Source organism: Tachypleus tridentatus, chromosome 1 (assembly GCF_004210375.1).
Source record: "Tachypleus tridentatus isolate NWPU-2018 chromosome 1, ASM421037v1, whole genome shotgun sequence".
NCBI lineage: Eukaryota > Metazoa > Arthropoda > Merostomata > Xiphosura > Limulidae > Tachypleus > Tachypleus tridentatus.
This window is the reverse complement of record NC_134825.1, coordinates 126,500,842-126,526,938: the sequence shown is the minus strand read 5'-3', so window position 1 is coordinate 126,526,938 and position 26,097 is coordinate 126,500,842. Positions and strand designations below refer to the sequence as shown.

The 26,097-nt window shown below is 31.3% G+C and overlaps 1 protein-coding gene across 1 annotated transcript; it reads left to right on the top strand.

Moving 5' to 3' along the window:
- The first annotated feature begins 894 nt into the window (after nt 1-894).
- LOC143222900 (uncharacterized) lies at nt 895-26,097 on the top strand. Its single transcript, XM_076450064.1, is given in 9 exon segments — nt 895-1,014; nt 5,880-5,998; nt 6,649-6,719; nt 9,519-9,610; nt 13,317-13,376; nt 13,378-13,423; nt 18,406-18,510; nt 22,532-22,734; nt 23,211-26,097. Coding segments are annotated over 9 exon segments (948 nt in total). The 5' UTR covers nt 895-942; the 3' UTR covers nt 23,391-26,097.

The window sequence follows — 26,097 nt, the reverse complement described above, 5'->3', positions numbered from 1 at the left end:
ATCAAAACTGAATGTACACAAAACTTGTATCTCGCTATCTGTAGATTGTCTAGGTTTTGGTGGCGCCTCGGTACTGCTCGGCTGGCCAGCAGGCGATATTTTATCGTTTATTTAAACACTTAACTTTTCCCCCGAATTAATAAATAACCTCTAAGATCAGTAGTCCATACGATTTAAGGTCATTAGTATCTAAAGCGCGGTTAATGAAAATTGCCTGATCTTCAAATACCCCTGATGATTAATTATTTCTTTAGAAAGTTTTATCATCAAATAACTACTAGATAGTTAGATCTTGTGTTATTTACATTTATGGTTGAATGTAGTAGTATTAATACTCATCGATTTGATGGGATTGAAAAGTTAGAACGGAAAAATAGATTAATCAAACTTTGTTTTTGATTTTCGAGCACAGCTACACTAGGGCTATCTGCGCTAGCCGTCCCCAGTTTATCGGTGTGAGACTAGAGGGAAGTCAGCTAGTCATCACCGCCAACTCTTGGACTACTCTTTTATCAACGAATAGTGGGATTGAATGAAAATTATAACGCCCCCACGGCTGAAAGGGTGAGCATATTTGGTGTGACGGGGATTTGAACTTGCGACCCTCAGATTACGAGTCAAGTTCCTTAATCACCTGGCCATGCCGGGAAATTTACAAAAGAACTCGGTATTTTAAAAATTTAATGTAAACAACCCTTTGGAATTGTAATAAGGAGGTGCATGATGAATATATATGATACTTATTAAAATTTTCGTAGTTACGCCAGTATATTTTAGGCAATATTATTGCTGCATTTTAGGTTATTATAGGAATATAATATCGTTTCTTTCATTTAGTTAAAATAATTTTATTTACTTTAATTAAAAAATTCTACTGCTTATAGCAGCTTTGATTTTGAATTCGAGTTTAACGTTTGAATCTTGATTTAATTTTTTTCAGACATGGTTTGTTATTGCATCAATATTTGTTATCAGGTACAAAGGAAAAGCTCGAGTGATGTTTCGTTTGAGAATGTATGTCTGGGTAATAATAAATGAGAGATATTATAATATTTGTGATGAAATTTTAAAGTACTTTATATAAGTTTTCATATTAATAGTTATATTCAGTAAAATTAAACTTAAACGTGTTTCAATTACATATATTCTTATCACGTTTCACAAATATTCGTTTATTTATTTTTAGGTTCTCGGAACACTTGTGTATTTGCAGCATAATTGTGTGACGTTAAACGTACTTTGTGTCATGTATCTGCGTAAAATGTGGCTCTGAGACTCAGAGTTTGAGAAAATTGAAGTGCAAACATTGGCTTAATGCTTATAACTAAGAATGAGTATAAACTTTTGCGTTGATAATAATCACTATTTATTATTGTAAAGACAAAGTATGTGTTTGTTTACACTCAAGTTCTTCCAAGCCTAATGGGCCCATTTCAACCAAATTTTATATGTAAATACTATGAACTATCGAGAATGTCCAAGGGGGCAAAATTGAACTTAACTGTATTTTTATTTTGTAAAGTGTTTTGGTTAATTACGCCCGGTTGTTTAATCAATCCCAAACAATCTTGAGAGGTTGATGCTTCAGATAGTGTTGAATATTCTAAGGGGATTCCATTTCTAAGTCAAAGTATGAAAGTTGATTGATTGTTTTTCAAACAACCATGCACTTCGCTTATTCTTTTGTGATTTATAAATTTACTTGATGAATATGTATATTAATGAGTTAACTATATTAAATTATTAATTAAGTGCATGTGACTTAAGAGAGTTGAAGCTTTAATTGTACATCATATTTTTACTGATTTCATGAACTTGTCTTTATGGTTCTATAATTATAAATTATATTGAGTGTAATATTAGTAACATATATGTATGAAAAACGACATTAAACAAAGATATACCATCAGTATTGCAATGTAAATTAATTAATTGAACTACTGTTACTTGAGTTTGCTATTGATTTTGGTATTAAATGTAAAAATTAGTGATTTCACACATTTTGTTAATTTGTATACTCAAGTTTTCTAACTAGTATAAACAAAATTATATAACATGTTGCATTATGAGGATATACCAATAGTGAAGGATATGAAAGTAAGTTTATAATTTGAGTTTTAAGTTGTATTTTGGTAAGGCTGATTCATTTCTGATGTTGAATTTGAAGGGTATTAACCCACTAATAATTAGTAACATTCAGTATGACAAGGTAAATTGCAATAATAAAACCACTGCTAAGAAATAAAGTAGTATGTGTGCATTATTTCCTAGAGAAACTGGAGATATTAAACGTAATCAGAATTGTGTTTTATTACTTGTGGCATTAAGGGAGAGACCTTGAAGGAGTATAGTTAAATTTAAAAGCTTGACAGTACTGAAATAACTAATTTATAGTCACATTTTTGAAACTGATATTTGTATTGCAGCCTGACATCTGAAATCCATCAGGATATTTTGAAAAACTAGGGCTAATTGCTAGGCTTAAGTTAGTATCTAAGGGTGAGCAGATTGGTTGGTTGGATTTATGGGATTAGTTCAGTTGCAGAAGGGAGAATTTTGGATGGATGGCTTACATTTAAATAGGATAAATCTGTTAGCTCACTTGTAAGGGAAGTTTTAGACTAGGACTGGACAGTGGTGAGGACTAAGATAAACTAAATTTAAAAAGAATAAGGGCAGAGAAAAGTTTAGTGTAGGAAATTAATATAGAAGTAGTTATAAGAGTAAACTTAATTGTTACTTTTGTAATTCCAGAATTATAAAAATCAAAACTGATGACTTTAGAGCACTGGTAAGAATAGCAGAGGTTGATATAATGGGAATAACTGAAACATTATTAAATGGATATAACTGTGGTGACCAAAATTTCTTTGAAATAAAGGGTTATAAGCTCTTTAATAGGTATAAAGTACTAAAGAGAGTGGTAAGAGTGGCTTTATATTTAAAATTAGAGTTGCATTCTGTTGAAGATGATGATATCAAAGAGATTGAATCCATTTGAGTTTCTCCTAGTGAATATAAAGAAAAGATGTTTAGTGAGAACTTGTTATATATGAAATTAGTGAGAAACTATAGAAAAGAATTTTAGCTATTGATGAGATTATAATTATGGGTGATTTTAATTTCAGGCATATAAATTGGGAAAAATACTAAAGTCAAACTGTGAGGGATAAAAGTTCAAGATGGCATTTTTCACCAATTGGTCAAGGAACCTATTAGAAACAATGCTAATTTAGATTTATTGTTAACTTAAAATATAGAAGTGAAAGAGAGGGTGGAAATTTGGAAGCATCTGGGCCTAAATGATCATTGTTCTAATATGTTCAGTGTTTTGCTGCATGTGGAGATAAGGAATGATGATATTTTGGTTACAAGTTTCAAAAAACCAAATTTTGAAGGGATGCAATAAAATTTCTTGTGTGAATTGGGCAGTTGAATTATTTGGGGACATTGTTAAAATGTGAACAATTTTTAAATATTCCAGATAAACATATTCCTTATAGAAAGAAATGGATAGCTACAAGTAAAAAAACCAAGTTGGCTCACAAAGAGTATAAGAGATAAAATTAGAAAAAAAGCATCATAAATTAAAAAAAAATTTAAATTGACTGTTATGACAAAATATTTAGAAGATTAATTAGATCAAGAAAGTTGGTGGCAGTAAATTAGGACATTGAAAGGAGATATGGAAAAAGTTAGCTGAAAAATGGTAAAAAATAACAAAGAATTTTTCTAAATACATTAAGGATAAACAAAATTTTAGGGAGAGGGAGAACCCATCAGGGATAATAAAGAGGCTTGTATCTGATGATTATTAGGTGTTTGTGTCATAAATTCTGATTTTTTTTCAGTGTTTAGTAATGAAGATGTTATCAGTATTCCTCATCTTTAACAGCTAACAGATGGAAATAAGTTCAAACAAGATGACTGCATTAATTCTGAGTTTGTTAAGAAAAAAATTTAGAAATTTTAAGCCTGTGCTAGATAATATTTCTCTAAGGGTTGTGAAGGAGGTTAAGGATTGGATATGTGAGCCACTCGCTGCTGCTTTTTTTTCCAAGCCCTTGAATACTGGGCCAGTAACAGAAGACTGGAAGTTAGTTATTGTCATTCCTCCTCGAGGGAGAGGTTAATATTGTCCTAGTAATTATAGGTATGTTAGCTTTACACAAGTTGTAAGAAAAGTTTTAGAAGTATGATAAAAGATGCTTTGCAAAGCCATTTAACTTAGTTTAAATTTTATTGGATAATCAACAGTTTTCACAAAGGGAAAATCTTGCATTACAAATCTTTTGACATTCTTTGTAAAGGTTAGTACTTATGTAAATAAGAGTAAGGTGTAGATTTAGTGTATCTGGATTTTCAGAAAGCAGTTTATAAGGTACTACATATAAGGCTTGTTAAACAAATTATATTTGTAAGTATTGAGGGATAATAGAGTGGCTGGTTGGAAGAAAGTAGAGGATTGTTACAAATGGAGTAGAGTCAGAATGGATTAATGTTACAAGTGGTATACCTCATGGCTCAGTCTTAGGATCTTTACTCTTTTTGATTTATATCAGTGATATAGATGAATGAATGGTCAATAAATTTCTTAAATTTTTAGATGATATTAAGGTCTTGGGTGTTGCAAGCTGTGAAGAGGATGCTGCTGGTTTATAAAATGATTTATATCATTTAGTGAGTTGGGAAAGTAAATGTGAGATGGGTTTTAATTGTAATAATGTAAGATAATGCATGTGGGTTATCATAATGAGAATTATAATTTGGATGGGAATAACCTTAATGGTGTCATGAAAGAAGGAGTCCTTGGGGTAATAGTTGATCAGTATTTTAAACCATCCAAGCATGTGCTGTTGATAGAAATTTAGGTTGTATCTACAGAAATGTTGAATATAAGTTTAAAGAGGCCATAATTTCATTGTATTGGTCACTGGTTAGGACACAATTGGAGTATTGTGTTTAATTTTGGGCTCCTTATCTTGGAAAGGATGTTGAATTGTTGGAAAGGATTCAGAGGAAGATTACTAGAAAGTGCCTGGGATAGGGGGCTTGTCACATAAGAAGAGTATGAGGGAATCTGATTGTGGTGTTTAAGATTGTAAATGAAATTAATAATGTTAATATAATATCTTCATATTTAACAGTGAAAATAGTAATGTTGGTGATGTAAATATACATTTTGGTGGGGTAGGAGTCATCTTCAACTAAGTTTTATTTTTCGAATAAAACAGTTGGTCTCTGGAATGGGTTGCCTTTGAATTTTGTGGAGGGAGTAAATTTAAGTGTTTAAGAGAAAGCTTGATAAGTATGTGAATAATGAGGGATGGCTTTAAGATTTTTATTTTTTTACCTTATTTGTTAATAGATTTAGTTTAGATGATGGGACAACTGAGATGAACTAATAGATCCTGTGTTGTCTCAAACATTCTACTATGTGATTACATTCAAACAGATGTCTTTATCTAAAGGAAGAAATAATAATTTAATTATTTGCAACATATTCTCACCAACTTTAGGTCTTTGGGGTCACACATCTTGTTAAAAGTAATTTTGTTTCTAAACTGAGATTACAAGTGAAAAGCGACAGATGTAGCAAGCTGGGAAGTAAAATTCTAGAGTAAGATTTTCATTTGTGTTCTACAGTGCTATAATGGACAATATTATTATATTATTTCAGAATCGTATTGGATATGTAAGGACTTAGTACCTCTGACTTTTTATACAGTTTAATATAGAACTGTAAATTGTTTGGTTCACAGTTATCTTACCAAGTACTGCGGTAATTTTTTAAAAATTTAGCTATTTTGTTAGTGATTAGAAATTATATGGGGCAAATGAATTTTTGAATAATATGATTTGTGTTTTTGTTTACACAGAACTTTACATGGTGGAAAGATGTCAGATATTTGGGTCCATTATTAACTTCAAAGAGAATTTTATTATCAACCAGGTTGTACTATTTAGCAATGAATTTATTTGAAGGAAATGTTGACAGGTATTTATTTTAGAGTAGTTTTAATTTCTCATAATAAATATTGAAGAAAATTTCTGTAAAATTCTTAACTAACCCATATGTCAAGTTAACTAAGAAGAAAGTATCATAACATTAGAACAAACATTTAGTTAAACCCACTTATTTGGTTGTTAGTGAATATTCTTATATCTTTTTAAGATGATATATTGAATTAGTTTATTAAAAACCTACATGAAGGTTAAAGTATACTAACATGCTGGAAATATAAGAGAAAATTAGTTATAATTGTATACAATGAAACCACTACTATGTTACACTGCAGTGCGTTTCATAAAATTTAGTATACTTTATTATTCAGAAAGTTCACAATAATATATCGTGTTAAAGTTTTAAATGCCAAGTGGATTAAGTTTGTCTTAAAACATCTTTATTGATAAATGCATTTAATAATGTGTGTTTTTGGTGACTACAAGCTTGCGACACCTAAAACGTTTCATAAAATAAGGGTAAAATGAAATTGTGTGTTAGTGCTTAATAGTTTCAGTGAAAAGAAAAAGAAAGTTTGTGATTTTAGTGACATTTAATAAATCTTTGAAGAAAATATATCTTATTAAAACATACATTACTGATTACACGACAGTACTTGAACTTGTTTGAATATATATTACTAGGTTTGGGGGAATAACTGTCCACACAGAAAAGTGGAATTTGTCAGATTCAGAGTTTCAGAAGAGACTTGAAGGTAAGTTATGAGAAAATCAAAAATTTGGATGAATCACAGATCATAATTTTGACTGTGTTTATTCATTTATTTTGAATCATGAATTGATTGGAAGTATTTTATTTTTAACATTAAGCTAAATCGACCGAGTTAGTTGTTAGTTATCATAATTTTTAAGATGATTCATTAAACTTGTTTATCTTTATTATCTTTGTTTTTAAGAGGATGGTGCTTTTAGCCCAAGCTCCACTTCACATTAATAAAGGTTACCCACCTGCTTTAGTAGTATTATTTTCTCACTCCAAAACCTAATTAAAACTCTAGAATATTTAGGTAATGTATTGACTATGTTTCTTTCAATATGTATAAGTTATAAACAGTTGAGTGTTTAAACAAAGCTTTAAAGAATCCCTGTAATTAAAGTAAATGATCAATGAACAGCATTTGTCCTCTAATTTTTATAATAATCAGTTTTTTTTGTATAATCTTAGTAAGTACTTTCTTCAAGTGAGGATATAACAACATACAGGTTTTTATTAGTGTATAAGTATTTTGGCTTAGAATTAGGATTACTTACAAATTGTACTCTATTGTATGTCTGAGTGAACTTGCTTTCTTATGCCTATAATATATTGTTTCAATTGTATTACTTTATATTGTAAAGTTTAACAGTTTACTTCATGTATTTTTCAGTTGTATGGTAGATATGTAGTTCTTCATTATTTTGTAAGGTGTATGTACATCTCATATAATTTTTTTTATATATAACTTTAGTAATTCCTCAGTCATAGAGTTTAGTTGTTACATAGGATGAAAAACTGTGTGAAATATATCATGGTACCCACAGTGTCTAGTTTTAAACTATAAACTATACATAAGAAATAATATATTTATCACTTGAATATTGCCTTTTTGCTCTTAGATGTGGGTCTTCAGTAATCCTAAATTTTTTTCATTAAGTTGGTTGTCAAAAAAATAATGCGTTATGCTTTCAAGTTAATAATAATTCAAACAGTAAAACTGAATGCATTATAACTCTCATAATTTACCTGGCTTTCTAATTGATCTATAAGAAGGTTTAACTATTTCATTACTTATTGGAAATGACATCTTTTACCCAAATAAATTAATATAAAGATATAATAATGACTTTTATATTAGTTATGGGTACATACCATTAATAAGTTATTTTTAGTAAATAAGTAATTTCAAAAACATGAAGTGTTGGAAGAAGCTTATGTAGTGAGTGTAACAAAGTAATTGATATCTCAGAAAATAAAGAAGGGAGGAAAGCCCTTTATTTTAAATTTTTACCTTTTATGTATATATCATTTGTTTCTTATCTATGGATATTCTTAATCCTGTACAAGGGAAGAAAGAAAATCTTAAGTGATTATTCAGAGAAAAGACAAATCATTTAAAACTTTATGCATATGTTGAGAACTTATTTAAATTAGGAAATCCAAACTTATATATTACTAAATTCTGAATTATAAACTATATTTTAATGCCATGCATATTGATGTTTTATCAAGTTTTGAATGTAACTCTAAAAGCTGTTATGTATGCATTTTGATCCTCCACCCATATGTATAGAGTTAAACACTTTCTTCAACCATAGATTCAAGCTGTTACATAGGATGAAAAACTGTGTGAAGTATCCTATGGGATCCACAGTGTCTACTAAAAGATAGTTTCAAAAGGATTCACTTACTAGTTTCTTATACTAGTATTCAGCCTGAATGATATAGCATTAAAGAATAATAGTTACTCAGATTTAACAAGCAAAATAAATTACTTTAGGATACCATAATCTGTGCACACTTATACGCTATATAAGTATTAAATATTACAAAAACTGAAAGTGTATGTAACAATAAAGATCATAGAAACTTCCCAAAAATATCTTTGGATTTGTGCTACTTGTTTGAAATTTTATTGATATTTTCTTGAAACATTTTTGGGAAGTTTCTATGATCTTTATTGTTACATATGCTTTCAGTTTTTGTGTTTTCTTCATTCATTTAATAAAGTTAAAAATATATTTTTAGAAATAAATATCCTGTGAATTTTATTGGGTGATGATTTATTCACATGCTTTATTGGTGGATAAGTAATCTACTTGTTTTAGTAATTGATGAATAATCAGCAGTTTTCAGAAGATAAATAGATGTTCTTGTTATAATGATGAATGAATATAAAACATTGTATTAATGAAACCAAACTATATATCTTCATGAATAATGACTTAACTACTGTATACATGTTCTTTGGTTGTACAGTCTGTGTGTTGAAAATGGTCAGTGATCTGCATGTGTATTTTTGGTTGTTTCATTTCCAGAGCATTTTATTGGATGATACTATTTTTGTGTTTAGTGTAACAGTATAATTTTTTTTTTGTGTGAATGAAGAATCACTGTTTATTTATAGTGTAACAGAATAAATAGTTTATTGATGAATAAATAGTCCGTTTATTGAGAAAAAGTATATATATATTAAAATTGATTAATAGCTTACTGTTTTGTTAATAAATAGTCTGTATGTTATACAAGTTAAGAGTTTTGAAGAGTCATTGACATTTTATAATAATTAATGAATAACCCAGGCTTTTTATTGATGATTGAAGAGTGCATGTTTTATTGATAGATAAATCTGTTTTATTGTGAGATGTAAAGTCTGATGTGCTGCAGGATTATTAATAATAAGTTTAATTTATAAAATATTTTTCCTGAGCAAAAATGTATAGGAGATGGTGTGATACGAATATTACACAGGCATTTTATCTGTTAAAAGCAAATAATTCTATTAATATTTTGATAGCTTCCCTATCAGAATGGCAGGTGAATGGAAATAGAGGAATATGGTTTAACATACCTCTTCATCAGGCTGCTTATGTCCCTATTCTCTCAAAGGTAAGTATTGAGTTACATTTTTGATTATTGTATTTTGTGTTTCAGTGATCACTGTTTTGTTCTGTGTTACTGATGTTATAAATATACCTTTATATACAAACATGTTTTATATTTTTACTCGTATATTAAGGAATTTACCCTTGTTAATGCAAAATGTGTCAGAATTTTAAGTTTTATTGCAATAATTGTGTTTGAGGGAGAGGGGATTGAAATGGAGATTATTTCAGGATGCTGGATTTAGTTATAAAACTTTATTACATTTTTTAAAAAGTACTATTGTAGTAATGTGATTTAATTATTTTAGTCTAATAACAATAGTAAGATGCTTGTTACTGGCAACTGTCACCAAATGCCAATGGTGTATTATTAGGTTAGAAGGAAGAGAAGTAGGAGAGAGAGGAAAAGCAGCAGGTGCAGAAGGTTAGAGAGAGTAGTTGATCTTTGGGGCAAGTAGTGTGAATTGTTGTTAAAATTTATTTTATAGAACTAGTGACCAATAAATGTAGAAAATTCAGTTGAAAAAGGTGTTTTCTGTAAACAAAAACAAACTAAAAATCATAAGTATCCATTCTGAGCTTTTAACAAATTGGAGGATGGGCATCTTTATAAACTGATGGTATGGCAAAAGATTTACTTAGATACCAATAGTCTATTTCATCACATGCTAGCCAATACTGAGCACTGCTTTTGTGGAAGCACCTATGTTGACATATCTTTCATTTGTAATTTTCAACAAACTTAAATGTAAAACAAACTGTGAGGAATATTTGTTCATGTTTTATCGTATGCTCAACCAATTTTATTACAAGGTTTTTATGGGCTATGAGAATACTGTAAAGCAATGAAATAGTAAAATTTCTCTTTGAGAATGTCATGAAATTTTAGAAAAAGAATTGAAATTTGAAAAACTGGTGGTTTATTCCCTATGTTATTTGTGATACGCAATAAAAGTTAATCTTAGACATTATTTTCAAGCCCTATTGGTTTTGATTTAAATAAAAGTTTTTATTTAATTTATCAACTTAGTATTGTTTTTGTACAAAAACGAGTTACATGTTACAGTAGCATGGGTGAGTTGATTATGTGCACTTTACATGTTAAACATAAGTGGTTGAAGCAATGCAGTGGACCTGTCAAAAACCTTGACTGATCTATTGTTTACTTTTCTTCTTGTTTCACTTCACCTAAAATGAGACTTGAAATGTTTTTCTGAAACTAACAGTCTGTGTTCATAAAGTATATTATATTGTTGAATATAACTGAAAATAAATATATTTTGTAGTAAGTTGAACATTTTATGTACATGTACACACACGCACACAATACATATATGTTGCTTTTTTAATTTGTAAAATCTATTGTGCATCAGTTAGGTTTGTTTCTTATGGAAAAAAACCAGGTGATACCAAACGTAGCCATAATTATGACAAGGGCTGTTTCAGCATCTGTTGATGAAATGCTGAAATTGAGAATTACCTTTTTCTAATAGATCTACAGTTCTGCTAAACATGTACTTGAATTATGATGCATTAGTTTAGGTTGTGGTGAAATATGCATACTAATCTGTTATTAGCTTCTAGATTCTTTTTTGTAGTACTTCCAATAAATAGTTACAGTTAAGACAGAAAGTGTTCGTACCCTGTGTCCCGTGTAGTTTTTGCTCATAACTTAAAAAGTATCATGATTAGGTTAATAGAAGTATGATATATTATAAATATTATACTAACACACATCTACCTAAATTTTTATGTAAATTAAACAACAAACAAACTGTTTATAAACAAATAACCAAAAATAGGAGGAGCAGAAAGTGTTCATACAATTCAGAACATGTAAAAACTGATATTCCCGTAAAAATTTTGTTTAGTTTGACGAACAAACTGCATTATACCATTCCAGAACTAGACACTGGGTTCATAATTATTAGAATTTAGCCAGCAAAAAATTTACTTCCAGCAATTTAACGCCGTCTCCGTCATTATCTGCTTGGTCATCATGGCGAACAGGAAACAACTGTCCAGTGATTTAAAAAACCGAATTATTGTAAAATACAAGTGTCGTGTGTCTATTTCCGGTATTGTTACACAACTTAATGTGCCGAAATTTACTGTTCAAAACATAATTGCCAAGTTTAAGCTTACAGGATCAACTGCTAACCTCCCTCATTCCGGACGCCCCACCAAAATTCCAGAGAGAACCAAGAGGAAGGTTTTCAGAGAAGTTAGTAGGAACCCTCATTTAACACGTAATGACATATAGAAACTGGTAAGGGAAACTGGGGTTGAAGTAAACACTTCTACAGTTACGCACATGTTACGCTCTTCTGGGTTCAAAGCAGGCCGTCCTCGTAGAACTTTATTTTTAAAGCCTGCTCATTTAGAAACACAATTTAGGTATGCAAAAAAGCATGTAGATAAACTCTTTACCTATTGGAAGAGTATTCTTTGGTTCGATGAAACTAAAATCGAGCTTTTCGGCCACAATGATGTTTGCTATATTTTTCGTAAGAAGTGGGAACAAAATCTTCCAAAGAACACCATCCCCACAGTTAAACATGGAGGTGGCTCGATCATGGTATGGGGTTCCTTCAGCTCTTCTGGTGTAGGCAGTCTTCACCGCATCAACAGAATATTGAAAAAAGAAGAGTACGTTGATATATTAGGCACTTGTATCAAGAATGATGCTTGGAACTTGCAGCTTGGGCGTCGTTGGATTTTCCAGCACAACAATGGCCCTAAGCACACATCATAATATGTACAATCCTGGTTGCAGAGGAACCATATAAGCGTTCTGAAGTGGCCATCGCAGTCACCCGATCTCAACCCAATTGAAAACGTTTGGAATGAGTTGAAGACCAGGGTTCATCAGCATCATCCAAAACACTTGCAAGAGTTGGAGGCCTTCTGTAAAAACGAATGGAAGAAACTACCAGTCGAGTACTGTCATACGATCGTGGAGGGCTATGAGGAAAGATTGCGCCAGGTAATTCACCTGAAAGGTTACACAACTGACCATTAAAGTAGAAGCACGAACACTTTCTGCCCCTCCTATGTTTGGTTATTTGTTTATAAACAGTCTATTTGTTGTTCAGTTTACATAAAAATTTATGTAGATGTGTGTTAGTATAATATTTATAATACACCATACTTCTATTAGCCTAATTGTGACACTTTTTAAGTTATGAGCAAAAAACTACTCAGGATGCAGGGGTACGAACACTTTCTGTTGTAACTGTATCAGCTGTGCACAAGGAAGACACAGTCTCTCTTGGAGGTTGACATAGGTTTGTCAGATATGAATATCAAGTCCATTATGTTCTCTGTATGAGAAGCCTTAGGTGTATATATGAGATCTGGTAACAGTCAGTTCAGCAGTTTACCAGCTCTTAAGTGGATAAACACATATATACAGACTTGTTGAAAATAGGTTTCACTGCAGTACATTTAGTAGGTTTTAATGAATGCTTATAACTTCTACAAATCAGATGGTAGCAGTAAAATATTCCCGAAACTTTGGAAAATAGGTTATTTAATTCTGGAAAATCTTGAAAATTTGTTCTGGGGCAAACATAATTAGCTTTGTTTTGTAAAGTTCATAATTTATTATTTTATGGAATATAGGAGATGTTGAGCTTTATTTTATTATACATTGCTGTTTAATTTGCAAAATCTAATAGTGACTAATCTTTTATCTAATCTTTTTATAGAATGGGTTCACATTTCATCATGCCAAACCATCGTATGTAATGATGATAAAATGGCTACCTAAAAAATGAACCAAACCTTCTGCCCTCGTACCCTCACACACATATAGGTAAGTTTCAGTGGATTTTAGTATAGGAATAGAATGTAATAGTTATTTGATAATTGTTTGGTTACTGATTAGTAGCATGTAACTAATGTGATAACTATATTAAAATATCATTATAATATTGTTGTTAAACAACTGAAGTTGTAGTTCCTTGTTAGTAATTTGATTTATGGTAACATAATTATTAGGTTGTAGTAATGTTACTGGTAATAACTGTTAATAGGCTATTAAGTTGCAATGTGTTTAACCCTCATGCCACACTTATTCTTTACTGTGCATGACACAAAGTTTTAGTTTCATACATTCAAAATGTTGTTAAATTATGTGATCAGTCAAAATCACTGAGCCTGTGTTGAGAGAGCTAAAATGTTTGAAGTAGTGTGTGTTTATTGATTAGTATAAATATAAATTATAAATCTTATATACCTTTGTATAATACGATGGACTGACCATTGAAGAAACAAAACTAATGGCCGAGAAGTGTTGTAAGTAAGGCTAAATTCTCTGATAACAATGGTTATGGTTCACAAATACCAAATGTAAGTATCTTTATGTAAGCACAATATTTCAAATTGTGGAATACTTCTAACATAACACCACAATTTTGATTTTGATGGGCTTGTACAAATTTCCTTACTCTCTACTGTATATGAATCTTAGTTTCATACTACAATCAAGAATAGCAAAGCATGAAAATACATTGGAGCTGAATTAGAGGACTTGAGGATGTGGGGTACACTGGAATAATATGATTCCTGTTTTTCTTTCTTTTCTTCTTTTTTTTTTTTTTTTTTTTTTTGTCTTTATGGAAATAGCCATTGATTTCAAGAAGTGGCTAGAAGTTGAATCTTTTGCCTGACAACTGTACCTTGAGGTATGTATACCCAGCTTAGTATGCAATGACTTGGGTTGGAAGGTTCTCTTTTGTAACAGCAACCATCACTTTGCAGACTAAGGCATCAGTTTGAATTTTCTTTAGTATAAATTCAAAGTTTAAACGTAATGTTGTGTAGCTTTTATGCTCTGTTGGAGGCCTATTCTTTGTTTGTGTGTCTTTGGTTTTCTTGCTTTCAGGATGTCAGGTGGTCTTATCCCATGTCTTTAATTTTTTATTAATACCATTGAGTTTTTAATTTCCCTGTTCTTACCTTGTCCTCCCAGACAACCTATCCTTCCAGATCAGGAGGTCCTCCCTCCCCTTACTTTACCTCCATTTGAACCATTTCCTTGTATTTGGTGTTCAGCTTTCCCTTAAAATATGTTTCCTTCTTTTCTTAGTGTGTGGACATGCTTCCTTCTGGGTTCTGGGGTACATGTTCCCATCTCCTTATCCCAGGCAATCCTCCTCTCTTCATGATCTTTCACCTTGTATCCGTACCGCAAGGGTCTGTCTTTTTTTTTAATTAACCTATTCCTTCCTACCTTTTTCCTACTGGAATTTGTGCTAGGTGTCCTCCTGTAAGGTCTGACACCTCACCTTTTCCTTGCTTCTCATCTTTGCCATCCAGTGAAGGAGATTCTTCAATCTGGCATCTGGACCATACCCAGTAGGTCCGTCTCTCTCTATTTTCATCTTGTTGCTGTTTTCTATTCTTCAGGGTTTTGTCTATTCCTTTGGGATGTTCTTGAGACTTTGGTGTGACTCTTAATTGGTAAGTTTTCATCCATACTTTCTTTTCAGGGCTTTTCTCCAGTTATTTATCCCATGTATCTTGCTCTGTGGTGAATGAAGCTTGATCAGATATTTTTTAACTAAAAATTTGCACTTTCCAGTCATGTTGACTTGTGCTTTATCTACCATGGCTTCCACACTCACTGTTGACATAGGGCATTCCAGAAGATTGTTTATAGGTTCATGACCTCATGATATTTTGCTTCATAATCATGATTATACCAGCTATGAACTGTATGACTAAAGGAGGTAGAGATTGCTGCACTTTTCTGCCATGTTTGGAGTGAACAATTTGGTGTAGTCTGCTATTCAAAATAAGGTTTCATGATCACCCATTGCACTATCTCATCTGCTTTGTCACTATCCTTTCTTTGAGTGGAGTATGGGAGTCCTTGCCACCTTTCAGTTCCAAGCTGCTTGTTTTCTGTCTTTGGCTATTCCTTATTCTCTCTTCTTAAGGGAGTGTTATTGCCATTTGGATGGTCCCAGCTTGTTTCACAGTTGGGGGAGTTGGTTGCATGTGATAGGTATCCTTTTGATACTAAATGTCAAGTTCCCAGATTGATTGCTTAGAACTAATCCTTGGGTCATACTTGGGAATTGGAGTGGTTCTCAATAACATGATTCTTGGGTTTAAAGTAAAGACAGTATGATCTTCATGCTACCCTTGCGAAAATGGTTGTACTGTTTGGGCAGGTTTTGGACATAGTTGACGAGTATGGTCCGCTATGTCCTAGCCACTCTACACTTCAAATGCATCCTTTGTTTACCCACCTTTCTCATTTATGAGATGGAGTTACAGTATATTTCCAGTATTAGGGTCAATTTCCTACCACATTCTTTTCCACTTGGATGATGTTCTCCTCTCACTTCCAGGGGATACTTCTGTTTTCTCTTACATTGACCCCCTCCTAATTTGTGTGTAATTCTAGCTAATTTTATGACAAGAGGCATGTAGCATATGTTTGCATATAGAGGACAGCACTGAATGAAAATAGCTAATCTTGTGATAGGGGATAAGTACCTATCAAAAACTGCATTTTTAATATAGGAAAATTATCAATTTATATTTATATATAACTTAAAAAATAAGCTGAAACAAAAATAAATTAAGCAAAAACATGCTGTACTATTGAAAAGATTCTAGGGTATAAGCTATAATGTGGGATTATAAAAGGTATCCTAAGTTTTGGAGGTGACTGAGACTTAGGACCCACATAGTGGTGGAGATACACCATCTATCAGTTTTTAACTTCCATTCACCAGTCTCACATAAGAAATAAAAGAGTAGCAATAGATATAGAAATTGAAATTAAGAGAACAAGACGTGTGTGCTCAAGCCAACAAGTCCCACATCTATATCACATCTTGCTCTCCTAATTTCTGTTTCTATATCTATTGCTACTCTTTTGTTTCTTATGTGAGACTGGTGAATGGGGGTTAAAAACTGATAGATGGTGTATCCCCACCACAATGTGGGTCCAACAAAATGCTGTCATCTTTAAACCTAAGGTACATTTTATAATCCCATATTGGTGCAGCATTTTGTATATAATTATTTTTGTTTTGGTTTGTTTTTTAAGGTATAACAAACTAATATAATTAATCAGAGGTTTGGATTTGCTGTTTTTAATGCAGTCCTTCCTTGTGATTTTGCTTGTTTAACTCCATTAAAATGTGTTTATTTTCACTAATATATGTATACATGCTAAACTTGTAACCTGCTGTTCCACAGCTCATATTTGTGGCCAATTAATATTGTATTAGCATAGGAAAATTATTCTTGGAAAGTGTGATTAATCTTCTGTTTATCAAATGGCATTTGACAAAATGATTGGTTAAAAACGTTTTACAAGTGTTTGGGGTTGATTGCTGTTATATTTATCAGAAAAAATGTATTCACATGTGCAGCCATAGTTCAGGATGCCTTAATTGGTCCTTTAACTCTTTTTGGAAAGGCCACAAGTTGTAGTATTGACTATAAAGGTAAACTTGGAAAAACCAATACACTGTTGAATGTGTATACTACAAAAAAGTAGCTTAGCTGTGTGGGACAAGGATGTGCACATTTAAAAGTGTTCAGGTTATACAAACAAGTGTTGTGTAGGGCTGTTTTGGGTGACAGCCAAACCAATCTGCTCTCTTTTGGAAAGGATTCTGTAGTACCAACAAAAGCATGGTCTTCCATTCAACATCAGTGCTGTCGAGTAAAATATTCCCATCTGGGGGAAAAAGCCTCTTCTGTGCCACCAGCATGAACCATAAAAATAACAAACTGATGTTGTTGACTAATGAACATATGAAATTAGCTATTTAAACATACTAGGCTTTAGGATTTAGCCCTTGCTTTATCAAACATATTGTCAGTCAATTCAGAAATGTGTTCAGTATACCCTACATGTTGATGAAATGACCAGTATCCAAATGGAGCTTTCGATTTGCTATTTTAGTAATAAACAGGACATGTGCAAGTTTAATTTTTCATGTTGTTATATTTTTGCAAATAATCTGATAAAGTCAATCTAAAAGACACTATTAGAGCTCAATGCATTATTAAAATAATTGTTAAACATTTTATCAGATGTTCTTTTAATATAAGTAAGTTGATTGAGAGAAAACTCAAGAAGTGAAGAGTTTAGGTAAAGGTAACATAAGTCTGGTGGATGGATTGTTGTGCAGTTTACATACTGTCACACTATGTTTCTAAGGAAATTCATTGTGAACGGTCAACATTTAATGAGTCAGCCATGGAATTGTACTATGTTTTCAACCTTTGGAGAAAATTGCACGACTTTATGATGCTATCATTTTTTGAAGCATCCTTTTATCAAGGGCTTACATTCAGATACATTTTAATTTTTACTTTCTCTATGATAGTGTGTAATGTAATTAATTGCTTCATGTTGAAGAGGCTATTTATAACCAAAACATTTCATCAGGAAGCCTATAAAAGACTGTATTTTTGTTGTTAAATGTCTTATAGAAACCAGTATGTTTATAGCATACCCCATATTTTTAGTCTATACTTTGATAAAATTTAATTGGAAAGTCTGCAGTACCTAGTATAGGGGTTAGCACATTTCCAGTAGAGTACATTTTTCTTGCATAGGATATCTAACTAAGCATGGCTAACTTTAAAGAATTCAAAAAATTTGTATATGACTAAAGATAAATGTATTTATTTTTTATGTAATGAAAGGTTTATAACCATAATATCTAAATATCACCAGTAATAAGATAAGTAGCAGTTTATAGAATGAGCAAATTTGAAACTTGTGTTACTTTTATGGTTACATGCTTAAAACATCAACAGGTGTTGCTGGACTTGTGGTGAATAATAGAAACCAGATTTTGGTAATCAAAGAAAAATATAATACTAGGCCTCACTGGAAATTACCTGGAGGGTATGCTGACCCAGGTGAGCTAACCATGATTTTAAAAATGCTAACTTAGTGTACATGGAAATGTTAAAAGTTCTGATTGAATAGTTTAAAATATGAAGTGAATATTACTGGCAGAGTTATTCATTACATTAGAAATGTTATTTAAAAGTGTTTTTGAAAGGAAGAGAGAAATACACTGCTGGCCAAAATCTCAAGGCCAATGAACATGAAGAAAAACTATGCATTTTGCATTGTTAGACTCAACCACTTATTTGAGTAGTAGAGCTTCGAAAGATAAAAATAAGAAAAGGGAAAATAAAAATAAAAACCTTTCTGTCATGAATATTACTTGTTACAGTTAGTGTTTATGATCATTCACTAATTGTAAGATAATAGTGGGTAAGCAAAACAAAATTGGGGGAGGACTTGGCTTCCTTTTTTTTATTGCAGCTTGAATAAGCAGCAACATGAATGTAAAAAATGAAGCTCAAATTTTCTACAATTTCCTTTTTTTAACATATCCAATTTTATATTATGTCTTTGTAGGGTTTGCCCTTTCACATAATTTGGTTTGTTTTTTGGTATTGTATCATTATATGTCTGCTTTTATTCTAACTTGACTGTTTTTGTGTGTGTAAAATGCTTTGATCAGATATGCATGTGTATATACACACACATGCATGTACAATGTGTCTTTCATATGATTAACTGTAAAGATATATGTGGTATGTATTTGTTGTTGTTTTTTACCTGAACTGTTATTCTTAAGTAGCACTTGTCTAGTTATCTACCAAAAAATACTTTGGGGCTAAAGAATTTGAATGGTTAGTCATAATGTATTTAAAGAGACTTGTAAATATAGAAGATTTTTTTTATTATATAGAAAAAATTAACAGATTAGAAAGTGACAGTAAGAGCTGAAATGACAAGAAATAATAGTATTTGTTGGAATACTTTATAAAGTGACAAGAAACCACTAGTATTTGTTGGAATAAGAGCCTGTTATAATAAGTGTAAAAGTATGGAATACATTTGCAAAGTTTCTATGTTTGTTATAATGAAATTGGAATACAACTGTGTAAGTTATTTTTAAAAGTGAATATAGCTTTGTCTTTGGGTACAGATAAATATGTTATACAGAACTTGTTTAAAATAACCAAACAATAAATTGTGTTATCCATTTCAGCCTGGAATAAGTGCATTACCATTTTTGTGTTTGCATTCATAAAAATTATTTATTCATAAACAACACCGTATCTGAAATTAACATTTTAAGCATAAAGCATGATAACCATTGAAAGCTTTTGGAACTAAGTGGGTTGATTTTTTGATAAATTAACAATTTGTAATGAAATAAGTACCTTATTTGGCTTAGCTATGTACAATGTTGTTATACTCTAATAATTCCATAACTGTTGACATGAAAGCTAGGTTTCACAGGAATGGTTTATAGATTATCAAATTCCATGACAGAAGATTCATTGGTATTTCTCTTTTGTTTTCATTTTATTTGTTTCACAAAATAAGAATTATTTTTTGAAGAAGAGTTTGTAATTTGTCATTTAAACCAATGTTAATATATTTACACAGTCATGTTTATTTTTAACAATTTCATTCCAACAAAGAGTACACATTTTTAGTAGCAGCACAGACAGACAATCACAGGCATTATGACATCATCAACCACCTATTTTATAAAAAGAAAGTTTAATATATATATTTTTTAAATCTAACATACAGTTATGACAGAAAGTGTTCGTACCCCTGCATTGTGAGTAGTTTTTTGCTCATAACTTAAAAAGTATCAAGATTAGGCTAATGGAAGTATAATATATTGTAATTATTATACTAACACACATCTACATAAATTTATATGTAAACTGAACAAAAATAAACTGTTTATAAACAAATAACCAAATATAGGAGGGGCAGAAAGTGTTCAATTGGGTTGAGATCGAGTGACTGCGATGGCCACTCCATAATGCTTATATGGTTTCTCTGCAACCAGGATTGCACATATTTTGATGTGTGCTTAGGGTCATTGTCGTGCTGGAAAATCCAACGATGCCCAAGCCGCAAGTTCCGAGCATCATTCTTGACATAAGTGCCTAATATATCAACATACTCTTCCTTTTTCATGATTCTGTTGATGCGGTGAAGACTGCCTACACCAGAAGAGCTGAAGGAACCCCATACCATGATCGAGCCACCTCCGAGTTTAACTGTGGGGATGGTGTTCTTTGGAAGATTTCGTTCCCACTTCTTACGGAAAATATAGCAAACATCATTGTGGCCGAAAAGCTCGATTTTAGTTTCATCGAACCAAAGAATACTCTTCCAATAAGTAAAGAGTTTATCTACATGCTTTTTTGCATACCTCAATTGTGTTTCTAAATGAGCAGGCTTTAAATATAGAGTTCTACGAGGACGGCCTGCTTTGAACCCAGAAGAGCGTAACATGTGCGTAACTGTAGAAGTGTTTACTTCAACCCCAGTTTCCCTTATCAGTTTCTATATGTCATTACGTGTTAAATGAGGGTTCCTACTAACTTCTCTGAGAACCTTCCTCTTGGTTCTCTCTGGAATTTTGGTGGGGGCGTCTGGAATGAGGGAGGTTAGCAGTTGATCCTGTAAGCTTAAACTTTGCAATTATGCTTTGAACAGTAAATTTCGGCACATTAAGTTGTGTAACAATACCGGAAATAGACACACGACACTTGTATTTTACAATAATTCGGTTTTTTAAATCACTGGACAGTTGTTTCCTGTTCGCCATGATGACCAAGCAGATAATGACGGAGACGGCGCTAAATTGCTGGAAGTAAATTTTTTGCTGGCTAAATTCTAATAATTATGAACCCAGTGTCTAGTTCTGGAATGGTATAATGCAGTTTATTCGTCAAACTAAACAAAATTTTTACGGGAATATCAGTTTTTACACGTTATGAATTGTATGAACACTTTCTGCTCCTCCTATTTTTGGTTATTTGTTTATAAACAGTTTATTTGTTGTTTAATTTACATAAAAATTTATGTAGATGTGTGTCAGTAAAATATTTATAATATACTTTTATTAGCCCAATTATGGTACTTTAAGTTATGAACAAAAATCTACTCGGGATGGATGCAGGGTTACGAACACATTGTCGTAACTGTATTAGTATGTCTATTAATTGTAAAAGTCACCTCTCTATTCCGTATAGAAATATTTCAAAAATTACTAATCTAAGCTCAAGCTATGACAGAGTCCACTGTAAGTCTTCATTTGTTTTAAAATAACACAGCTTTCTAAAGTATAAAGCTATTACTAAAGTTGTTACTTCAACAAATCAGAGGAATAAATAAAATGAGTGTACTTCCTTTTCACAGCATACGAAAAGATCAATGTATTTGAATTATATGAAGCAACTTAATTAGAGAGAGGCTTATGATCTAATAGTAAAAAGGTACCAATTTACAATCCAAGTAGATAATTAAAGTGATATCTGTGGTAAATAGGTTCACAGTATACATTTGTTATTGTATTTTTCAGGATATAGGAATATGTATGTGTGTGATTTTGTTAGTTTTAGAAGTTTGTAAGTTGTGCAGCAAAAATTACAATTTAATGTGATACTTTTTGAAAAAGTGACTTTAAAATATTAATATTTTTATGATTTCAAAGCAGCTGTGTTTTATACATTTACAGCTTTTATTTATCTATCCAGAAAATTGTCAGTTTTTAATTCTACAAATAAATATTACAATTAGGGATAAAAAATAGTCTAACTTAGGATTTTGTATGGCATGATTATCTTGTTCAATTTTGACTATATTCACAGTATCCAGAATTGAATAATTATTTTATCTATAAAAAGTCGATAAATTTTATATTAGAAAAAATATAAATTAGAATGTTTTAGTTATTGTTATAATGTAGCTTATTTGAAGAAGAGAAAATGAAAAGGACCTTTGAAAGTTTAATGATATAATTTGTTTTCATTAAAATGCAACACACTAGCTACAACAAAGTTAATTAAACAAATATTAAAATTATATTACTGTGTTATTTGGTAGGAGAAGAATTTGGAGATACAGCTAGAAGAGAGGTTTTGGAGGAGACAGGCATTGATACAGAGTTTGTTTCTATAGTAACACTACGACATCATCACAAACACCTATTTGAATGCAGTGATTTGTACGTGGTGTGTGAGATGAAACCCTTAAGTAGAGACATTTCTATTTGTAAACATGAGATTTCACATTGCCAGTGGATGGATGTAAATATTGCCTCATATTTCTTATGTAATGTTTTATTATTAAGCATGCTGTTTTTTAACACTAACTTTGAAAAAAGGCCTAGAAAGAATTTATTTCTTGTATTATATGCTTTTCATTGAATTTTAAGAGCACTAGATGGAAAAAAACAGCAACAAATTTTCTATCTTAAATGTCATAATTGTTTGTGGTGAATAAGAGTACGAACCTATGTAAATATCTGTGTTAGAAATTATTCTTTCCTGGTTCCCTGATGTATTTTTTAAAATAAATGTAATTCCCTGATAGACTTTGTATGATTTGGGTGGTTTGTAATAAAATAATCCATTCAATTTCTGATCTCAACTTAGTATGGTGATCATACTCATAGTATGAAGACTTTTTAGTGAACAGTGCTGGCTTATGACAGGTGTTATAATATTCATGTACACATATATATATGAAAAGGAAATAATTTTTTTTGTGCATTTTATTACAGATAGAGACATACAAAAATCATCCTGAAGTTTCTGAAATGAACCAGTTTGTCATTCAGGCATACTTGGATCAACAAATATGCAAGGCTTCTGTGCAAGTTCATGATGTGCTATCATTTAACAGGGACTGCTATCAAAAGATATATTGTGTAAAAAGTGCAGAATCAATTTCTGGAAGTTGATGTTAAGTAGTGGTTAAAAGCACATAGAAAAAAATTATAAGAAATGACACTTCACATTTTGTGTAAAAGGATTAGTACCAGTTGTGAATACAACTATTTGCCATTTATATTTTTCCTATGATAATTCATATGAAGTTCAGGAAGTGGATAAATATAGTTCTTATTTAAACGAATTTAGCACATAGATGCCAGTGCAAGTATTTGTGAAACATTTAGAATTTACTGAATTTGCTATTAATGTTACAAGATGTATATAATTTAAACAACAACCAATGATAAAAGAGAAATTTCAAATTTTATTTTTATTATTTAATAATATTTGTATCTCTTTCACCTTTTTGCAAACCACTTTTAGCTACACAGAATCTACATGGCTGGAGATTTTTAGATAAACATTAGGTGAGGAGAGTCCAAATCCAGGTCCATGTAGTTTTGCCCAAAGTTTGTATATTAACATATGTTTGTTAAACTAGGTTTTAAACTATTTTAGAAAAGGCTTAAAGTATTAATTTAAAATGAGATCAAAAGCACTGTATAATCTCTATAAGCTACTTGTCTATTGGTGTAAAATATTTGTACTTCTGATGCATGTCATAGTTTGCTTATATTTCTAAGTAAAATAGCATTTGAAAAACTCTTTGAGTGCTTATCGATGCATGCTGTAGATGTGCAATAGAGAGAATTAAGAAATAAATTATAAAAATATAGATAAGAGAGAGTGGTGATCAAAACTTCAAAAACATGTGCAATCATGTAAGTTCAAAAGTTAAGAAAATTTCCTACAGATGGTTGCTTGATTTCTGAGCATGACATGATTATCTTGTTCAATTTTGGCTATATTCACAATATCCAGACATTCTTCATAGAAGTTGCAGAGATTTTTAATTGGATCTGACTTGTGGTGCTTTTAAATCAGGTCTTTATCTATTTAAATGCTTATAATAAATATGTGCATCCAAGTGTTAAGTAAAGAAGATGATTCTCTTGGTTAAACCTCATCCATATGTCTGCTCTTTTGGATGTAATAAAAGCATTGGATTTTTAAGCCTGATGCAAACTGTTTTGGGCTATGTTTCTGATTACGTAATGTTAATGTTACTGTAGAATATGATTACTGGGTTTGATTTCATTTGTCAAGAGAATTTTACCAATTAATTTGTAGATGTTTTGTAAACGTTTTCTGTTTTTCCTTGTACTGCAGTATCTAAGAAGACAATGTTTTTCAAAAAATGTTTTACTTGGCTTGGGTAATATGCAGTTTTGGCACCAGAAAACTGTGCTAGCAGCTGTTTTCGTCTTTTGGTACTTTATTCTTGGCAACTGTGTTTGTGTTATTAACTGCACCATGATAGTGTGTGGTCTGTGTTGAAACAGTGATGAAACATATTTTTTGTCAGTTTTAATTTTCATAGGTTTAAAATATTTGTTTTTTATCAAATTTCCAAATTTATTTCTCAAATATGTCAGTTTGTATTTACTGCTAAGACTCACCAGTTCATGGTGTGTGCTTGTGCGCGATAGTAATACAACATATGATTAACTGATGGCAGTAATGCAACTAAGAATACAGCTAACCTCTTTTATTGAACATAGAATGGTTAAACTGCCTTTTCCTAGTAAAACTGTGTGGTTGTAACTTGGAAATGGACTAGCAAATATAAAACTATGAATAACAGTGCATCTGTATGTTGTAGACACTTCATGAACATTGTCAGCAACAGTTTCTGATGTAGATGGAATCTCATCATCATTTTGTACTCTTATGGTAGTTGCATTTATGGATGAAAAATAATTTCTTATATTCATTTCTCTTGTATTGAACTGGTACTGTGCTATCTAACACAGTCAAACAGAAATCAATAGGTGACTAGAATAGTAAATATTATTATACAAGATTTTAGTAAAAGGACTAACCACATGGTGCATTTGTTCTGGGTTGCTCCTGTACCAGATACACAACAGAAGTTATGTATATTCCCTAGGACAATTGTGAAACATCACCATGTCATTACAATTAATGTTGCCAGTTTTGGTCATACTGTTGTTTGACTATCTTGTACGTTGACATTGGCTCTGCATTATAGTTTCATTTCCATTACATAAAGCACTGTAAGGCTGTTCATAGTATCTCCTTTCTGCTTTCCTTAAGGCCAATGACTTCTCAGTGGCTGTTTGAACAGTTTGGTCACAAAGAAATCAACAGTGCTATGTCTGGCAACTTGATGTGAATAACTTCAATAATTGTTTCATTTTCCAGGTACTTGAGATATTTATAATGGAACAGATACATTGTGGAAACACCCTATGTAATTGTGACATGTGTTGCTTTTCTAGCTAGAGATCTTGAGACATATGGACAGCTCTTGCCCCTGACCATTGTGATTATGGATTCTTACCTAGTAGAAGATGGTATACTTTGCTTACCATGAATGGTAACTTGCAGTTCTTTTTCTGAATGACCCTAATGCTCCAAATCCATATTCTTTGGTTTTCAAATGCAATTAAGTAGGAGTAATATCATCTTGAAAATCCTAACTTCCTTATCTGAACAAACCTTTACAATCTAAACATGTAAATATTTTGCATCTGAAAGTACTGTTTCATACCTTTTCTAAAATCAATCAATTTTGATAGTATCTCAACCTCAAAAAGTTAAGCAATGTCAAGATGTAATTTTGATACATTCTTAATGATGAAAAACCCACTT